This window comes from Mustelus asterias, chromosome 21, assembly GCF_964213995.1.
Source record: "Mustelus asterias chromosome 21, sMusAst1.hap1.1, whole genome shotgun sequence".
Lineage (NCBI taxonomy): Eukaryota > Metazoa > Chordata > Chondrichthyes > Carcharhiniformes > Triakidae > Mustelus > Mustelus asterias.
This window is the reverse complement of record NC_135821.1, coordinates 62,216,688-62,234,889: the sequence shown is the minus strand read 5'-3', so window position 1 is coordinate 62,234,889 and position 18,202 is coordinate 62,216,688. Positions and strand designations below refer to the sequence as shown.

The following is an 18,202-nucleotide window of genomic DNA, read 5'->3' as shown; positions in this document are numbered from 1 at the left end:
ACTATTTGTTTGGCACCTTATCGAATTCATTTTGTAAATCCAAGTAAACAACACCTAACCTTTATCTACCTTATTAGTTACGTCCTTAACAGAAAAATCTATTAAATTTGTCATATTTTCCCTTTCTTAAAACCATGGTGACTTTTCATAGAATCATAAAATCCCTACAGTGCAGAAGGAGGCCATTCGGTCCATCGAGCCTGCACCGACAGTGATCCCACCCAGGCCCTATCCCTGTAACCCCATACATTTACCCTGCTAATCCCCCTGACACTAATGGACAATTTATCATGGCCAATCCACCTAACTCTCACATCTTTGGACTGTGGGAGGACACCAGAGCACCCAGAGGAAACCCACACAGACAGTGATCCAAGTCGGGAATTAAACCCGGGTCCCTGGTGCTGTGAGGCAGCAGTGCTAACCACTGTGCCACCGTGCCGCCCTCTGATCTGATCATACTATAATTTTCGATGTTAAGAATTCTTTAATAAATGGTCACTTAGTGGTACAGAATTTGTGTATTAATGAAAAAAGTGACATGCTGTTGAAGCTTTTCATCTTGCACCCATCAGGATTGATTCACAAGGATAGCATATTTCAAAGGGAAAAACAATTTATACTGCATGAGAATTGGTTAGGTCCTGGAGAGAGGTAAGTGGTGTGGGATGGGGGTCACTGGCAAGGAGGGGGTGGTTGAGGATACTCCCATTTTCCAATGCTGTGTCCCTTGATGAGGCACTGAGTGCCTGGTAGGCTGCCCAGAAGGATGGGATTTTGGAGGCACAGGAGACCTGCACTCATATTGTTTAATAACTAAGCCACCATAATCCTTTTATGAGTATACACTCTCGACCAAGCATGCATAATGAGATTTGGCTTAGAGTCCAGATTCATCAAAGGATTATTTGAGCAAGAGTTTGTTTTGACACCTAGAGAGAATTGTTGACTGCATGTTTGTCATCTGTGGTTATAAGAAGTTTTTTTCTCTCTCTGTGATCTCTTTTGTAAATGTCTCAAAGTTTATTGCACAAGATTGAGAGGTGTGTGGTGTGTGACGTTTCTGTTAATGAAACCTTAATGGTCTGTGTGATTGAAATTTCTATATGGTTGTCGGAACAGCAGTATTTTTTCAAAAGAAGATTTGAGAAGGGTGTTTATTTAAGAGTTCTACACATGCCATTGTTATTATAGAGTTCATTGGTTCTGTACATAGTGCATTTTGGGTGAATGAGCATGGAAGGGCCACGAGTTGGAATGCGTTATTTCGGTGGGGACATGGGAGTCATGGGTGAGATCTTTTGACCATACCTTTTGAAAGATTCCTGAATCCAGACTACGGTTCACAAATTCTCAGAGGAATGTAAATGGAAGAACAGGCTCGAGGGGCTGAATGGTGTACCGCCTCAATGTTTCTTCACTAGCAAGAAAGTGGTTGTGGTACACGTGAAAGTGGAGATGACTGAAGAGAAATAGGAGTGGTAAAGTTGTGGCTATGTGACTGGACTATTAACCAAGAAGCCAGGACCAAAAATGCAAGGATCACAAGTTCAAATCCAACCATGACAAGTTGAGAATGCTGGACATTGTCTGCTGGACAATGTGCAAACGACAATGGGGAAGGACCTTATTGAACTAGGTGAGGGCAGTAGCATGCTAATAATAGGGTATGGAGCATGAGACAATGGGAGAGAATGGCATGGTAGACTATGTCAAAGAGCACAGAGAGACAGGGAAGGGTAGTGTGGAGGATGCAGGGATATTGTTGGAGTTGACCAAGGTGGTCTCGGCCCTGTGTGCAGAAATTGAATGAAAGGGACTAAAGATAAAAGACTGAGGAGTTAAACACCAAGATAAATAGGTTAATATTCCAAGTAGCATTCTTTAACATCTCTACCCCAAATACTAATCTTTATTTTCTCAGTGTGGACAGACTTGCTGTACAAATCCAGCTTTTTCTGTTTTTATTTCACATTCACACACAGTTCAACCTTGCAAATGTTGGACATTGTGTTACCTGAAGAGATTCCAGAAATCGGAAGGAGCCCAGTCTTCTCCCCCTTGGAACAAGGCAGAAGGTGGAGTTGTGCAGCAATTCCTGATAATCATACCTGAAAAAGGGAGGCAAAACCAAAGCTCATTCATATAAAGCTTTTATTTAAATGTTGAAACTAAACCCATGGTCTTGCCCCTTCTCTATCTCTGTAACTTCCAACAACTCTGCAAACCAGCCATGTTCTCTCTGCTCCTCCAATTCTGATCTCTTCTATCCTGAATTTTAAACATGCCACCAGTGATGGCCGTGCCTTCAGCTGACTTGGCCTTGAGCTCCGGAATTCCCTCCCTGAACCTCTCTGCTTTTCTTTCCTCCTTTACATGCACTCTTCAAAATTTATTTCTTTGACCAATGTTTTGGTCAGCTGTCCTGATGCATCCTGTTCTGGCTCAATTGGAAATTTTGTTTGATATGTTCCTGTGAAGCGTCTAGCAGGATTTAAGGCACAATATAAATGCAAGTTATTCTTGCAAGTTACATTTAAAATCCCCATTATAAAGATTTGAGTAGCTCACTTATCATAAGGGCCAAAGGTTGGGTGGCTCTATTCAGCTAGCTAGGTGAGATAAAGTGGAAGGGGTTGGGTTGGTAAAGCCATTCTCGAGGGAAGAAAGTTGAGAATCGGATAGGGTGGTGCCAGAAAAATTCATGTTCCTCTTGAGCGCACAAAAAATATTTAGAAAGGCCCTTTGCAACTGTTTGCAGTGGCCTGTGCTAGGCTCGGTCAGCCTACACCAATTTCCAAAGGATTGAGGGTACATAGGGACATAGGAATTAGGAGCAGAAGTAGGCAATTCAGCCCTTTGAACCTGCTCCGCCTGCCATTCAATCAGATCATGGCTGATCTCTCCCTTATCTCAAATCCACCTCCTCACCTGTTCCCCAAATCCCTTGAACCCATTTTTAAAATTAGAAATTTCTCCATCTTCTTCTTGAAACCATTTAATGGTTCAGACTCCACTGCGCTATGGGGCAGCGAGTTCCACAAATTCACCGCCCTCTGCAAGAAGTAGTTCCTCCTAATCTCAGTTTTAAATCTGTGTGTTGTTTGATCTCATGTACCCGGCATTCACTAAAAGTCTGCAAAAATGTACCGTCTGACTCCCCCATTTGAACCCTTTACCAGACTAATTAACAAACTGAATAATCTCACCTATTCACTACCTGAGGTGGTGGTCAAGACTCCAGTGTTCATGGGTTAATAAAGTTCACATTTGTTCCCTTAAGTGCCTGTGCCACCCATTTCAAGACTCCCAACCAAAATGAAATCGACCCAGATATCATTGAGAATTACGATATCGCTATTTTCAGCATGGTTCCGATGAAACTCCAACTCTTATCTCTCTAGTAAGTGGCAAAGCACCACAACTAGACAGCTCATATCATTCAGGCTAAAACTACTAATTCCAATTTATTGCAACACATAAAGATAGAGAAGGATAAATAAATCAACAAAGTACATAATACCATCTGGTACTTTTAAATTTAAAAAAAATCAATATAAAAAGGCTCTTCATAATTCTTAAAAGTCCTATTGACAGTGATTTGGACGCAGTAAATACAGATGCTCGGCATCATGAAGTTCACTGCTGCAACACAGAACTAACTAATTGAAGAATGTAGACTGGTCAATCATTTGAGGATTTAAGGCAAAGTAACAGACCTCCAAACACAAAGCTTTTGTTCAAAGACTCAATGAAGCATATTGAACACAGCTGTTTTAACACAATGATTCACATCTCAGCCCAGATTCACATACCCAGGAAATGCTAAATGTTTGTGATAATGTACTTACTATCTGACCCTCCATTTGTCCCCTTCACCTAACTAATTAACAGATCAAACAATCTGCCCTCCTCTTTTGCAGACAGGCAGTTCTTAGCGAGGAGGTCTTGTGAGGAAAGAGAATTTCCATTTCCATTTCAGGCACTGTAGAATCACATGGGGCGATTGTACCAGCTCGCCACGCAGGCAAGAATAAAAAACCTTTGCTATCCTCCCGGCCTTGTTTGGCTGGCAAGATTGGCTTCACGCCCAGAGAGGTCGCAAAGCTAATTAACATAAATGTAAGCCAACTTACCCTGCTCCCGCATGGCATCTTCCAGCTTCCCGGAATTTACCCCCTCGCCGACGTGATATTACACCGGTGAGAATCAGTGCTGGTCTCCACCAATACAAACTAGGTGCCATAGCCACGCTGGCAGGTTCAGAGCCCACTGAAGCTGGGCAATACCCATCAGGCAGTGGCCCCCCCAACAGTGACCATCTTGCATATTCGCAGTGTCAGTGCTTTGGGGGGGGTTATGTAAGGGAGGCTATGCAGGGAGAGGGGGGGGTATACAAGGGCGGCTATGCAAGGGGGGATATGCAAGGGAGGATATACAAGGGGGTGCTGTGCGAGGGGGCGCTGTGCAAGGGGGCGCTGTGCGAGAGGGCACTGTGCGAGAGGGCGCTGTGCGAGGGGGCGCTGTGCGAGGGGGCGCTGTGCAAGGGGGCACTGTGCAAGGGGGCACAGTGCAAGGGGGCGCTGTGCGAGGGGGCGCTGTGCGAGGGGGCACTGTGCGAGGGGGCGCTGAGCGAGAGGGCGCTGTGCGAGGGGGCGCTGTGCGAGGGGGCGCTGTGCGAGAGGGCGCTGTGCGAGGGGGCGCTGTGCGAGGGGGCGCTGTGCGAGGGGGCGCTGTGCGAGGGGGCGCTGTGCGAGGGGGCGCTGTGCAAGGGGGCGCTGTGCAAGGGGGCGCTGTGCGAGGGGGCGCTGTGCGAGGGGGCGCTATGCAAGGGGGCACAGTGCGAGGGGGCGCTGTGCGAGGGGGCGCTGTGCGAGGGGGCGCTGTGCGAGGGGGCGCTGTGCAAGGGGGCGCTGTGCGAGGGGGCGCTGTGCAAGGGGGCACAGTGCAAGGGGGCGCTGTGCGAGGGGGCGCTGTGCGAGGGGATGCTGTGCGAGGGGATGCTGTGTGAGGGGGCGCTGTGCAAGGGGGCGCTGTGCGAGGGGGCGCTGTGCGAGGGGGCGCTGTGCGAGGGGGCGCTGTGTGAGGGGATGCTGTGTGAGGGGGCGCTGTGCAAGGGGGCGCTGTGCAAGGGGGCGCTGTGCAAGGGGGCGCTGTGCAAGGGGGCGCTGTGCAAGGGGGCGCTGTGCGAGGGGTCGCTGTGTGAGGGGATGCTGTGTGAGGGGATGCTGTGTGAGGGGGCGCTGTGTGGGGGGATGCTGTGCGAGGGGGCGCTGTGTGAGGGGGCGCTGTGTGAGGGGATGCTGTGTGAGGGAGCCGTGTAAGGAGGCGCTATGCAAGGGGGTTATAAGGGGGACTATGAAAGGGGAGAGGCTATGCAAGAGGGGAGGCTATGCAAGGGCGGAGGTGAGTGCCTTGCAAAGGGGGGGCTATACAACGGAGTGCTATGTAAGGGGGCTATGCAAGGGGGGGGCTATGCAAGGGGGGAGTGCAGGGGTGGTCGGCATGGGGGATAGGGCATGCAGGAGTGGCGGCATAAGGAGTCCGCCAGGGACTCATTGGGAGGGTCCTGATGCCCAATGCCGGCAACCATGTTGGTGTGGGGGGTGACAATACTGCCAATGATGGGGGGGCGGGGTGTCCGATGTGTGTGGGGGGTGAGGGGGGGAATGGCAGGATGTCTCCCGGTTCACTGGAAGATCGGGGCATCCTGCTCAATGGCGTTTGAACTCTCTGCAGCTGGCTTCATCGGCTTTACTTACGCTCTTTGGGAAGATCTCTCCCTGTTACAGCTCAGGAGACAAACATGCTGCCCATTGGTCTTGGATGGTTCTTTGAAAGAGATCTATAATTAGACCCAGTCCCCCACTCTTTCTCAATAGCTCTGAGAACTTTCTCCTTCAAGTATTTATTCATTTACTTTTGAAATTTACAACTGACTCTGCTCCCACGACCATTTCAGATCATGCAGTCCATATCAAAATATGCACAGTGTTAAAAGAAAAACTTGCTTTATCCCATTTCTGGATCATTCTTTAATGAATAGGTTAGCTGGATGGCTGGCGAGTGATGCAGAGAGATGCCAACAGTGCGGGTTCAATTCTTTGTCCCGGCTGAGGCTATTCATGAACTTGCCCCTCACTTGAGGTGTGGTGATTCTCCCCACCAGTTAGTTCTCCCCCTCAAAGGGGAGAGCAGCTTATGGTCAGCTGGGACTATAATGACTTTACCGTGAGTTGAAAATCATTCCCAGCACTTTGGAGCTAAGTTTCTGTCACAGTGATGGAGGCAATTCTCTTCTAAATGTGGAGATGAACTCTTTCAATGTCACTGAATCCACCCCATACAATACACTGGGCCAATTCTACACAACAGGAACTGAACAATTTGTGGATTGGCCACCACTGAATAAGGATTCATCTTGATAAAATTCTGGAAGGGGCCTGCATAATAGCGTGGGGACCTTGATCAAAGGAGGAGGGACAGAGAGAGTGGGGGGGGGGGGGGAGAGAGTTCTTCATTAATCTGGCCACAGATATATCTTATTGCAACTCTTTCTGATGCAGAGCTCCTTTAGAGAGATCCCCATGGGACCTGTGCCCAATAGATGTGTAAATTCTTTGGTGGAGGGATAAGGTGTTGAGGACAATATTTTACTCTCCTTCTGGCCTGTGACACACTTCCTCCTTTTTCCACAGTGCAAGTGCAGAGTGGCATTCCCATGGGAAAACCCTTACCTGTTCCTGAGTCACTTTGACTGAGGTAGAAACATTAAAAACAGAAATAGGAATGGGTCATTCGCAGTTGCTCCACCATTGAAAATGGTCATGGCCGATCATCTATCTCAACGCAATAAGTTCATAAGTTCATAAGATATAGGAGCAGAATTAGGCCATTCGGCCCATCGAGTCCGCTCCGCCATTCGATCATGGCTGATATGCTCCTCATCCCCATTTTCTGCCTTCTCCCCATAACCCTTCAACCCATTACCAATTAAAAATCTGTCTACCTCCTCCTTAAATTTACTCACTGTCCCAGCATTCACCGCAGTTTGGGGTAGCGAATTCCACAGATTCACAACCCTTTGGGAGAAATAGTTTCTCCTCAACTCTGTTATAAATTTGCTACCCCTTATCCTAAGACTATGACCTCTCGTCCTAGGATACCCCAAAAGAGGAAGCATCCGCTCCACTTCTACTTTATCCATACCTTTTACTATCTTGTATACCTCAATTTGATCTCCCCTCTTTCTTCTAAATTCCAGAGAGTATGGGCCTAAACTGTTCAATCTCCCTTCATATGAAAAACCCCTCATCTCTGGAATCAATCTAGTGAACCTCCTCTGAACTGCTTCCAATCCCACTACATCTTTCCTCAAATAAGAAAATCAATACTCCCGCCCTCTCCCATACTCCTTGACACCTTTAAGGTCAAGAAGGTAGGGTTGCGAACCCTCCAGGATTGTCCAGAAATTGTAGACTGTCCTCCAAAATACTGCTGCAAGCAATACCTTTGAGAAAGGGGGAGGAAGGGGGGCGGGGGGGGGGGGGGGGGGGGGGGGGGAGGAGGAGGAGAAGGGAGGGCCCTGAGGGGGGAAAAAACAGTAAAACAGGGAAATAAGAATACTAGTCCGAACTATTATTTTCTTCGGTGGGGGAGGGGGAGCAGAGAAGGGGGAGTGGAGGAAGGGAAGGGGCATCTGATCAATCAACAGCAGTGAACATAAAGCATAGGTTTCAGTCTGAAAAGGCAAGCTAATGATACGGGTTAAAATAAAAACATCTACAAAACCCATTCTGCTTTGAGCACGTGATGCTCCAATATATTTGCCATCAATTTAGTCAGATTGTAAAGGAGGGCAAATCCAGGAGGCTTGCCGATACAAGTAAAATCTGTATGAGCCCACTGGGACTTGGTAGGCAGATTACAGGAAGGGCAAAAACTCAGGGGGCAAATCATTCTGAGTCTCATTGTTCAAGATCATCCCTGTGCTCTCCCAGTATCACCAATGTAGCAATGTCGTTCACCCCATAATTTTTAATGCATCTTCAAACTGACTCTTTACACAGCACATAATTAGTATAAAAGAGCTGTGACTCAGCCATACAGACACATCAACACCAGCTGCCAGTCACTTATCGTGCTCTTGAACGGCTAGAAGATTGTAGCATTCGCAGTGTCATGCTGTGCTGCTTATCCAGAAATGCAATGAATGTAGCCTGCCTTCCCCAAACAGTGAGATTCAAGGAAGAATCAGCTCCTGAAAAGTTGAAAGATAGAACTTCCATTTACATAGCGCCTTTCACAACCTCAGAATGTTCCAAAGCACCTTTCAGTCATTTAAGTACTTCTGCTGTGAGCCACAGCTGCTGTAGGAAACACAGCAGCCAATTTACACACAGCTGGCTCCCACAAACAGCAAGATGAAAGCAAATTACTATAGATGCTGGAATCTGAAACAAAAACAGAAAATGCTGGAAAATCTCAGTAGGTCTGACAGCATTGGTGGAGAGAGAATAGAGCCAACGTTTCGAGTCAGGATGACCCTTCGTCAGAGCTGAAGACAATAGAAAATAGGACGAGATTTATACTGTTAGGGTGGGGTGAGGGATTGACAAAGATGTCACAGGCAAAAAGACAAAGGCCAATGAAGGTGGACAGGGTAAAGGAGACAAACGGAAATCTTGTCAGAGAGAAGCCAGCCCTGACGAAGGGTCATCTAGATTCGAAACGTTGGCTCTATTCTCTCTCCACAGATGCTGTCAGACCTGCTGAGATTTTCCAGCATTTTCAGGTTTTCATAGAATCCCGACAGTGCAGAAAGAGGTCCATATCCACAGATCTCTAAAGGTTGCCAGTCAAGTGGATAGAGCTGTGAAGAAGGCCTATCGTGTGTTAGCTTTTATTAACAGGGGGTTGGAGTTTAAGAGCCGTGGGGTTATGCTGCAACTGTACAGGACCTTGGTGAGACCACATTTGGAATATTGTGTGCAGTTCTGGTCACCTCACTATAAGAAGGATGTGGAAGCGCTGGAAAGAGTGCAGAGGAGATTTACCAGGATGCTGCCTGGTTTGGAGGGTAGGTCATATGAGGAAAGGTTGAGGGAGCTAGGGCTGTTCTCTCTGGAGCGGAGGAGGCTGAGGGGAGACTTAATAGAGGTGTATAAAATGATGAAGGGGATAGATAGAGTGAACGTTCAAAGACTATTTCCTCGGGTGGATGGAGCTATTACAAGGGGGCATAACTATAGGGTTCGTGGTGGGAGATACAGGACGGATATCAGAGGTAGGTTCTTTACGCAGAGAGTGGTTGGGGTGTGGAATGGACTGCCTGCAGTGATAGTGGAGTCAGACACTTTAGAAACATTTAAGCGGTTATTGGATAGGCACATGGAGCACACCAGGATGGTAGGGAGTGGGATAGCTTGATCTTGGTTTCAGATAAAGCTCGGCACAACATCGTGGGCCGAAGGGCCTGTTCTGTGCTGTACTGTTCTATGTTCTATGTTCTATGTTCTAAGAGGCCGTTCGGCCCATTGAGTCTGCACTGACAACAATCCCACCCTGGCCCTATATCCATAACCTCAAGCATTTACCCTGCTAATTCCCCTGACAGGAATGGGCAATTTAACATGGCCAATCGACCTAACCTACACATCTTTGGAGTGTGGGAGGAAACCAGAGGAAATCCAGATTCCAGCATCCACAGTATTATCTTAACTCTTATTTTAGTGTTTATCTCACTGCCACTTCTCTTCCAGGAATACTTACCGTGAAGAAATACTGCCCTTCTCTCCGACAGGATTTCTGTTTCTCTCTTTCACCCTGTCCACCTTCATTGCCCTCAGTCTTTTTATCTATGACATCTTTGTCAATCCCTCACCCCACCCTGACAGTATAAATCCCATCCTATTTTCTATTGTCTTCAGCTCTGACGAAGGGTCATCCAGATTCGGAACACTGGCTCTATTCTCTCTCAGTAACGAGTCTAACAACACCAGTTTAAAGTCCAACAGGTTTATTTGGTAGCAAACGCCACTAGCTTTTGGAGCGCTGCTCCTTTGTCAGGTGAGTGGGAGATCTGCTAACCAGCAGCAAACAGGGCATATAAAGACACAAACTCAATTTACAGAATAATGAATAATGATTGGAATGCGAGTTTTTACAGCTAATCAAGTCTTAAAGGTACAGACAATGTGAGTGGAGAGAGCATTAAGCACAGGTTAAAGAGATGTGTATTGTCTCCAGACAGGACAGCCAGTGAGATTTTGCAAGCCCAGGCAAGCCGTGGGGGTTACAGATAGTGTGACATGAACCCAAGATCCCGGTTGAGGCCGTCCTCATGTGTGCGGAACTTGGCTATCAGTCTCTGCTCAGCGACTCTGCGCTGTCGTGTGTCGTGAAGGCTGCCTTGGAGAACGCTTACCCGAATATCAGAGGCCGAATGCCCGTGACCGCTGAAGTGCTCCCCAACAGGAAGAGAACAGTCTTGCCTGGTGATTGTCGAGCGGTGTTCATTCATCCATGAGGCCCTCATAAGAACAGGATATGGCGCCCGACTCATCGATCGACAGTTCCGACGTGCCACAGCGAAAAACCGCACCATCTTCCTCAGAAGACAAACACGGGACACGGTGGACAGAGTACCCTTCGTCGTCCAGTACTTCCCCGGAGCGGAGAAGCTACGACATCTCCTCTGGAGCCTTCAACATGTCATTAATGAAGATGAACATCTCGCCAAGACCATCCCCACACCCCCACTTCTTGCCTTCAAACAACCGCACAACCTCAAACAGACCATTGTCTGCAGCAAACTACCCAGCCTTCAGGAGAACAGTGACCACGACACCACACAACCCTGCCACAGCAACCGCTGCAAGACATGCCGGATCATCGACACGGATGTCATCATCATCTCACCTGAGAACACCATCCACCAGGTACACGGTACATACTCTTGCAACTTGGCCAACGTTGTCTACCTGATACGCTGCAGGAAAGGATGTCCCAAGGCATGGTACATTGGGGAGACCATGCAGACGCTACGATAACGGATGAATGAACACCGCTCGACAATCACCAGGCAAGAGTGTTCTCTTCCTGTTGGGGAGCACTTCACGGTCACGGGCATTCGGCCTCTGATATTCGGGCAAGTGTTCTCCAAGGCGGCCTTCACGACACATGACAGTGCAGAGTCGCTGAGCAGAGACTGATAGCCAGGTTCTGCACACATGAGGACGGCCTCAACCAGGATCTTGGGTTCATGTCACACTATCTGTAACCCCCACAACTTGCCTGGACTTGCAAAATCTCACTGGCTGTCCTGTCTGGAGACAATACACATCTCTTTAACCTGTGCTTAATGCTCTCTCCACTCACATTGTCTGTACCTTTAAGACTTGATTAGCTGTAAAGACTCGCATTCCAATCATTATTCATTATTCTGTAAATTGAGTTTGTGTCTTTATATGCCCTGTTTGCTGTTTGTTAGCAGATCTCCCACTCACCTGACGAAGGAGCAGCGCTCCGAAAGCTAGTGGCGTTTGCTACCAAATAAACCTGTTGGACTTTAACCTGGTGTTGTTAGACTCCTTACTGTGTTTACCCCAGTCCAACACCGGCATCTCCACATCTATTCTCTCTCCACGGAGGCTGTCAGACTTGCTGAGATTTTCCAGCATTTTCTGCTTTTGTCCCACAAACAGCAATATGGTGATGACCTGATGATCCTGTTCAGTGACGTGAGTTAAAGAGTAAATATTGGTCCCTCCTCTCCTTCCAATGGTGCCCTGGGATCTTTTCTGTCCTCCTGAGATGTTTCCACTCAATGGGCAGGGTTTTGCGGCCTTGCTCGTCCCAAAACCGTAAAATCCCACCCAAGGTCAACCAACCTTTCCATGTTCCACCCCTCGCCCGCTCCGATTCCCGTGGCGGGCGGGACGGTAAAATTCCAGCCAATATCTCAGCTGAAACGCTCCACCCTCCAATAGTGCAGCATTCTGTCAAAACTGTGCTGGGACCATCAGACTAGATTCCGTGCTGAAGTCTCTGAAGTGGGACTTGAACCCCCGACCTTCTGATTCAGAGGTGAGATCGCTACCCACTGAGTCACGGCTGACAATTAATAAAGAGTTATGTGGCTGGGGAAGGTGAACAATGTGAGAGTTCTTGCAATGCTGGCAGATGAGTGACAATGGCACTGACTCAGGATTAATACAAGTGATACCACAGTCCCATTGTTCTCACTGAAGGATGAAGGACTCGTGACTAACTGGCAACGTGAGTATGAAAGACTCTGAAGATCTTTCTAAGGAGTGATGAACCAATTAGCGAATGCTAGTGCCTTGCACACCAACCACTCCTTCATGCATCAGTCCAGATCCTGAGAACTGTTATGTTATTCAATTGTATGAGGCAGGATGCTTGAATCACAGAAATGGTCCAAGACGTCCACACCAGTGTTTATGCTCCACACAAAGCTCCTGCCACCCTACTTCACCACACTCTTAAACACATCATTTTATTCCTTTTTCCCTCATGCAATTATCGAACGTTTTATTAAATACATTTGCGATACTTGCCTGAACAACTCCATGTGATGGTAAATTCCACATTCTACCACTCCATGGGTAAAGAACTGTCTCCTGAATTTCCTATTGGATTTATTGCTGGGAATCTTTTATTTATGGTGAATACTGGTCTCCCTCACAAGAGAAAGCATTTTCTCTACATCTACCCAATTAAACCCCTTCATAATTTTCAAAGATCTTGATGAATTCACCACTCCAAAGTTCCCCTTCAATATTTCCTTCTATGATGGACCTTTTCTTTGGACCTTCTTCAGTGTTTCTATGTCATTTTATAACATGGAGACTAGAATTGTGAATAACACTCCATAGGTGGAATTTAATGCCCACCCCCAAAGCAATTTTGGTGGCATAGGGGGCATTTAATTGGGTGGGAAGGTGGTGGCTGGGGACCCTGCTGACTTCCTGCCTCTGCCCCGATTAAGTCCATGAAGGGAAGGCTCATGGAGTCCTTCCCAACTTAATGCCCCCCCTCTTGAGGCCTCATCTGGTTGCCGTTGATATTCAGCTAGTGACTGGTGGGGGTCTCACCATACAGAATGCCTGATACAGAAACCCTGCTGGGTTTGTTTCTTTCAGGGGGGGGGGGGGGCGCGGGTGGAGAGAGAGAGAGAGAGAGGCGGCGCTTCATGAACACTTTCATTTAAAAGCATTCAATGCTTGTTGGAGGTGCCCAGCCCGCTGGGAGCCACCTCCCTGTCTTTGCTCCTGAACCCTTCCAACCATTGGGTGGGGCGCGTTGGCCCCTCAGTTGTGCAGTCTGCAATGATAGCTACTGGCCAATCAGAGACTGGCAGCTCTCAGTGGGGGTTGCGGGATGGATGGGATTTCCCAGGGAGTGTTCCTGCCCCCAATTATCTTGATCCCAGGGGAATATCTGCTGCCGCCCGGTTGGAGAGGCGCTTAATATACCAGGGCAAGCCTCCCTGAACGGAGTTGATGGAGGGCCATCCCCGGCTTCCTAGCACGTGGGCAAGAGTTCCATTGTCTCCATTAAATATTATCCCATTTGTGGTTTAACCAAGGTTCTGTACAAGTTTAACGTAGAAGTGAACGCTAGTGCTTTGTTTGTTTGTACTTCTTTTAAATTATAAAAATAAGCATTTTTAATCGCAAGTTAGAGTTAATGTGCAAGCTAATGACAAGAGTTGCTAATTCATGGACAATGAGAACAATCCATTCTCATTCCACTGCTCAAAAGACATCTCATTACATCTTGAACATGGCTTTGAATCCCAGCAGATTCCAGTCAGAGAACAGCCCCAGCACTGTGCAGACTGACTCTCTTTATGTGCCAATAAAACCTATCATTATTCTGACTTCCTCATTGAACCAGGAAGGGAGCCAGGGGACATCAGGAGTCCTAATCTGTACCTGTTCTGGAGAGCATTGGGGTCTGCGTGCATCTGGACCCGACAGCTATGTTTTTTTTTGCGTGATTAAATTATGTAAATTGGACACATTTCAACCAAACTGGCTTTGAATCCCGTGAGATTGGCTGGAACAGAGGTTTTACTCACCACTGTAATTTACTTTACACTAACTTCAACAGAGAGTAAGATCAGATAGTGTGGAATATCCAGCATTACACACCCATTGATTTAACAAAAGGTGTCTATGTTAAAATTGGACTCAAAACTATCTTTACATTTTTGCCTTGACTTGTCCCTGTCCAATGGTGTGCATCAGATTTTAGTCATTATATTTCTTCTAAAAGAATTCTATCGGTGGCAAAGCAAACATTGGAAATTAAACTATGACCCAGACCATTGCCCTACCCATCCCTTTCTTAGTCTAATTGTAATTACACGTCACAGAGAGTGAAGTGGATCAAATGGACGTTAAAAGAATTTCTGAAATGAAAGACATTTTGGTGGGAGTTTTGACTGATGGATGAACATTTAAATTATTGCACCAGAACCATAGAATCCCTACAGTGGAGAAAAAGGCCATCCAACCCATCAAATCCTCACCAACTCTCCAAAAGAGCATCTCAGCCAGGCCCTCTCTCCCATCCTATCCTGTAACACCATGCATTTACCATGGCTAATCCACCTAGACTACATATGTCTGGACAGTAAGGGGCAATTTAGAACGGCCAATGCACCTTAACGCGCACATCTTTGGTCTGTGGGAGAAAACCGGAGCACTCGGGGGAAACCCATGCAGACATGGGGAGAACATGCAAACTCCACACAGACAGTGACCTGAGGCCAGAATTGAACCCGGGTCCTTGGCATTGTGAGGCAGCAGTGCTAACCACTGTACCATCGTTCCGTATGAAGAGCATATTAAGGGTTTTTATGGAAACAGTGCCACAACTAACCTAATACCTGCGTACACAGAACTAACAAATGATGCCAACTGAACTTGTAGTCTGGCACAGATAGAAGACAAATTTATGCTGCAGTTTGTGCAGCCTACTGGCTATATTAAGGAGCTGCATTTGATTGCATAAAGCGGCACAAGCATTAATCTTTTCCAAATATTTATTAGGCTTTTGATGTCTGGGGTGTAGCACCATTAACAAGCGAATTTAGAGGAAATTATAATCGCAGGCACACACTAAGCTGTTTAAACCCTGTCCTTTTACCCATGGTGCCTCTATGTTTCTAAATAAGAACTTCCGAAGTAATTACTGCATTTGATTCCAGGCCCTATATTACTGAACAAGTAATCCAGAGATAATTATCTTAATAATTCAAAATACATTAGGGTAGTTGGAGAATTGGATCTCATATTTTTAGATCTGGAAATATAAAGCTGGAATGAATAACAGACTTAGTAAAAAGGACAGGTGCAGAAGAATTCAGATAAGCTTCAAAGAAATCACAAGTTGTTTTTAATGCCGCTATGAGTTTTTCTGCTAGATGTTGCTTACAGCAATGTCCTGGAGATTAATCTTCAATTCCTGGTGATTCGAGGGCAATTCTGAAGGTTTGGCCATCCCATTGAGTCCACCTTCACATCAAATGTTTCATTTGGCCGAGGTGCAGGAAGGGAGCCGGTGGCCAGGGTAGCATATCGACCATGGGACCACCCCCTTTGGATGAGGAGTGAAGAAAAATAGAAAAAGAAGAAACTGTTGCAACAGACGGCAACCGATTCCAACTGGTTCATCACTCACAAGGGAGACCTTCAGCGTCCTTCACGCCTGTGGTGTCTGTTAGTCGCGAGTCCTTCATGCATGAGTGGGAACAATGGGGCTGCAGTATCACCGTTGTTTTATTAATTCTCAGTGTTGCTGTCACTCTTCATTTATGCCATGCTCACAGCAAGCGATAAGATATTCTTGAAATGTACTAACAGTAAAAATGGAACAAAAAGGCCATATAATTCTCTTTTAGGTCCTAGCCATGACTCAGTGGGTAGTGTCTTGCCTCCTGAGTTAGAAGGTCATGAGCTCAAGTCTCAGCACAAAGACAAAGAACAAAGAACAGTACAGCACAGGAAACAGGCCCTTCGGCCCTCCAAACCTGTGCCGCTCCTTGGTCCAACTAGACCAATCGTTTGTATCCCTCCATTCCCAGGCTGCTCATGTGACTATCCAGGTAAGTCTTAAACTATGTCAGCGTGTCTGCCTCCACCACCCTACTTGGCAGTGCATTCCAGGCCCCCACCACCCTCTGTGTAAAAAACATCCCTCGAATATCTGAGTTATACCTCGCCCCTCTCACCTTGAGCCCGTGACCCCTCGTGATCGTCATTTCTGAGCAGGGAAAAAGCTTCCCACTGTTCACCCCATCTATACCCTTCATAATCTTGTACACCTCTATTAGATCTCCCCTCATTCTCCGCCTTTCCAGGGAGAACAAGCCCAGTTTACCCAATCTCTCTTCATAGCTAAGACCCTCCATACCAGACAACATCCTGGTAAACCGATCCGGGCGGCACGGTAGCACAGTGGTTAGCACTGCTGCTTCACAGCTCCAGGGTCCCGGGTTCGATTCCCGGCTCGGGTCACTGTCTGTGTGGAGTTTGCACATTCTCCTCGTGTCTGCGTGGGTTTCCTCCGGGTCTTTCCAGGGAGAACAACCCCAGTTTACCCAATCTCTCCTCATAGCTAAGACCCTCCATACCAGGCAACATCCTGGTAAACCTTCTCTGCACTCTCTCTAACGCCTCCACGTCCTTCTGGTAGTGCGGTGACCAGAACTGGACGCAGTACTCCAAATGTGGCCTAACCAGCATTCTATACAGCTGCATCATCAGACTCCAGCTTTTATACTCTATACCCTGTCTTATAAAGGCAAGCATACCATATGCCATCTTCTCCACCTGTGTTGCCACCTTCAAGGATTTGTGGACTTGCACACCTAGGTCCCTCTGTGTTTCTATACACTTGATGGCTCTGCCATTTATTGTATAACTCCTGCCTACATTATTTCTTCCAAAATGCATCACTTCGCATTTATCTGGATTAAATCCCATCTGCCACCTCTCTGCCCAATTTTCCAGCCTATTTATATCCTGCTGTATTGCCCGACAATGCTCATCACTATCCGCAAGTCCAGCCTGGTGATTGTCGAGCGGTGTTCATTCATCCGTTGTCGTAGCGTCTGCATGGTTTCCCCAATGTACCATGCCTCGGGACATCCTTTCTTGCAGCGTCCCGAGGCATGGTACATTGGGGAAACCATGCAGACGCTACGACAACGGATGAATGAACACCGCTCGACAATCACCAGGCAAGACTGTTCTCTTCCTGTGGGGGAGCACTTCAGCAGTCACGGGCATTCAGCCTTGGATCTTCAGGTAAGCGTTCTCCAAGGCGGCCTTCACGACACACGACAGCGCAGAGTCGCTGAGCAGAAACTGATAGCCAAGTTCCACACACATGAGGACGGTCTAAACCGGGATGTTGGATTTATGTCACATTATCAGTAACCCCCACAGCTTGCCTCCTGGACTTGCACAATTTCACAAGCTGTACTGTCTGGAGACAATACACATCTCTTTAACCTGTGTTGAATGCTCCCTCCACCCACATTGTCTGTACATTTAAGACCTGGCTGGCTGTAGAGATTTGCATTCTAATCAGTATTCTGTAATTTGATTTCTGTGTCTGTGCCCTGTTTGAGAACAGATATCCACTCCATCTGACGAAGGAGCATTGCTCCGAAAGCTTATGGTATTTGCTACCAAATAAACCTGTTGGACTTTAACCTGGTGTTGTGAGACTTCTTACTGTGCTTACCCCAGTCCAACGTCGGCATCTCCACATCATGAACACCACTGGTCACAGACCTCCAGCCGGAAAAAGACCCTTCGACCGCTATCCTCTGTCTCCTATGGCCAAGCCAGTTCTCCACCCATCTAGCCACTTCTCCTTGTATCCCATGAGCCTTAACCTTCTTAACCAACCTGCCATGTGGGACTTTGTCAAATGCCTTACTGAAATCCATATAGACAACATCCACGGCCCTTCCTTCGTCAACCGTTTTTGTCACTTCCTCAAAAAACTCCACCAAATTTGTAAGGCACGACCTCCCTCTTACAAAACCATGCTGTCTGTCACGAATGAGATTGTTCCGTTCTAAATGCACATACATCCTGTCTCTTAAGAATCCTCTCCAACAACTTCCCTACCACGTTCGTCAAGCTCACCGGCCTAT

General features: G+C 47.2%; 1 protein-coding gene across 1 annotated transcript in view; it reads right to left on the bottom strand.

Annotated features, from left to right (window-relative positions):
* The window catches only part of LOC144509329 (exostosin-1-like), a 297,668-nt gene that overhangs the window by 71,933 nt on the left and 207,533 nt on the right, over positions 1-18,202 (bottom strand). Inside the window, exon 2 of the mRNA XM_078237999.1 lies at positions 2,018-2,111. Coding sequence (XP_078094125.1) covers positions 2,018-2,111 — 94 coding nt within the window. The remainder of the gene's footprint in view (positions 1-2,017; positions 2,112-18,202) is intronic.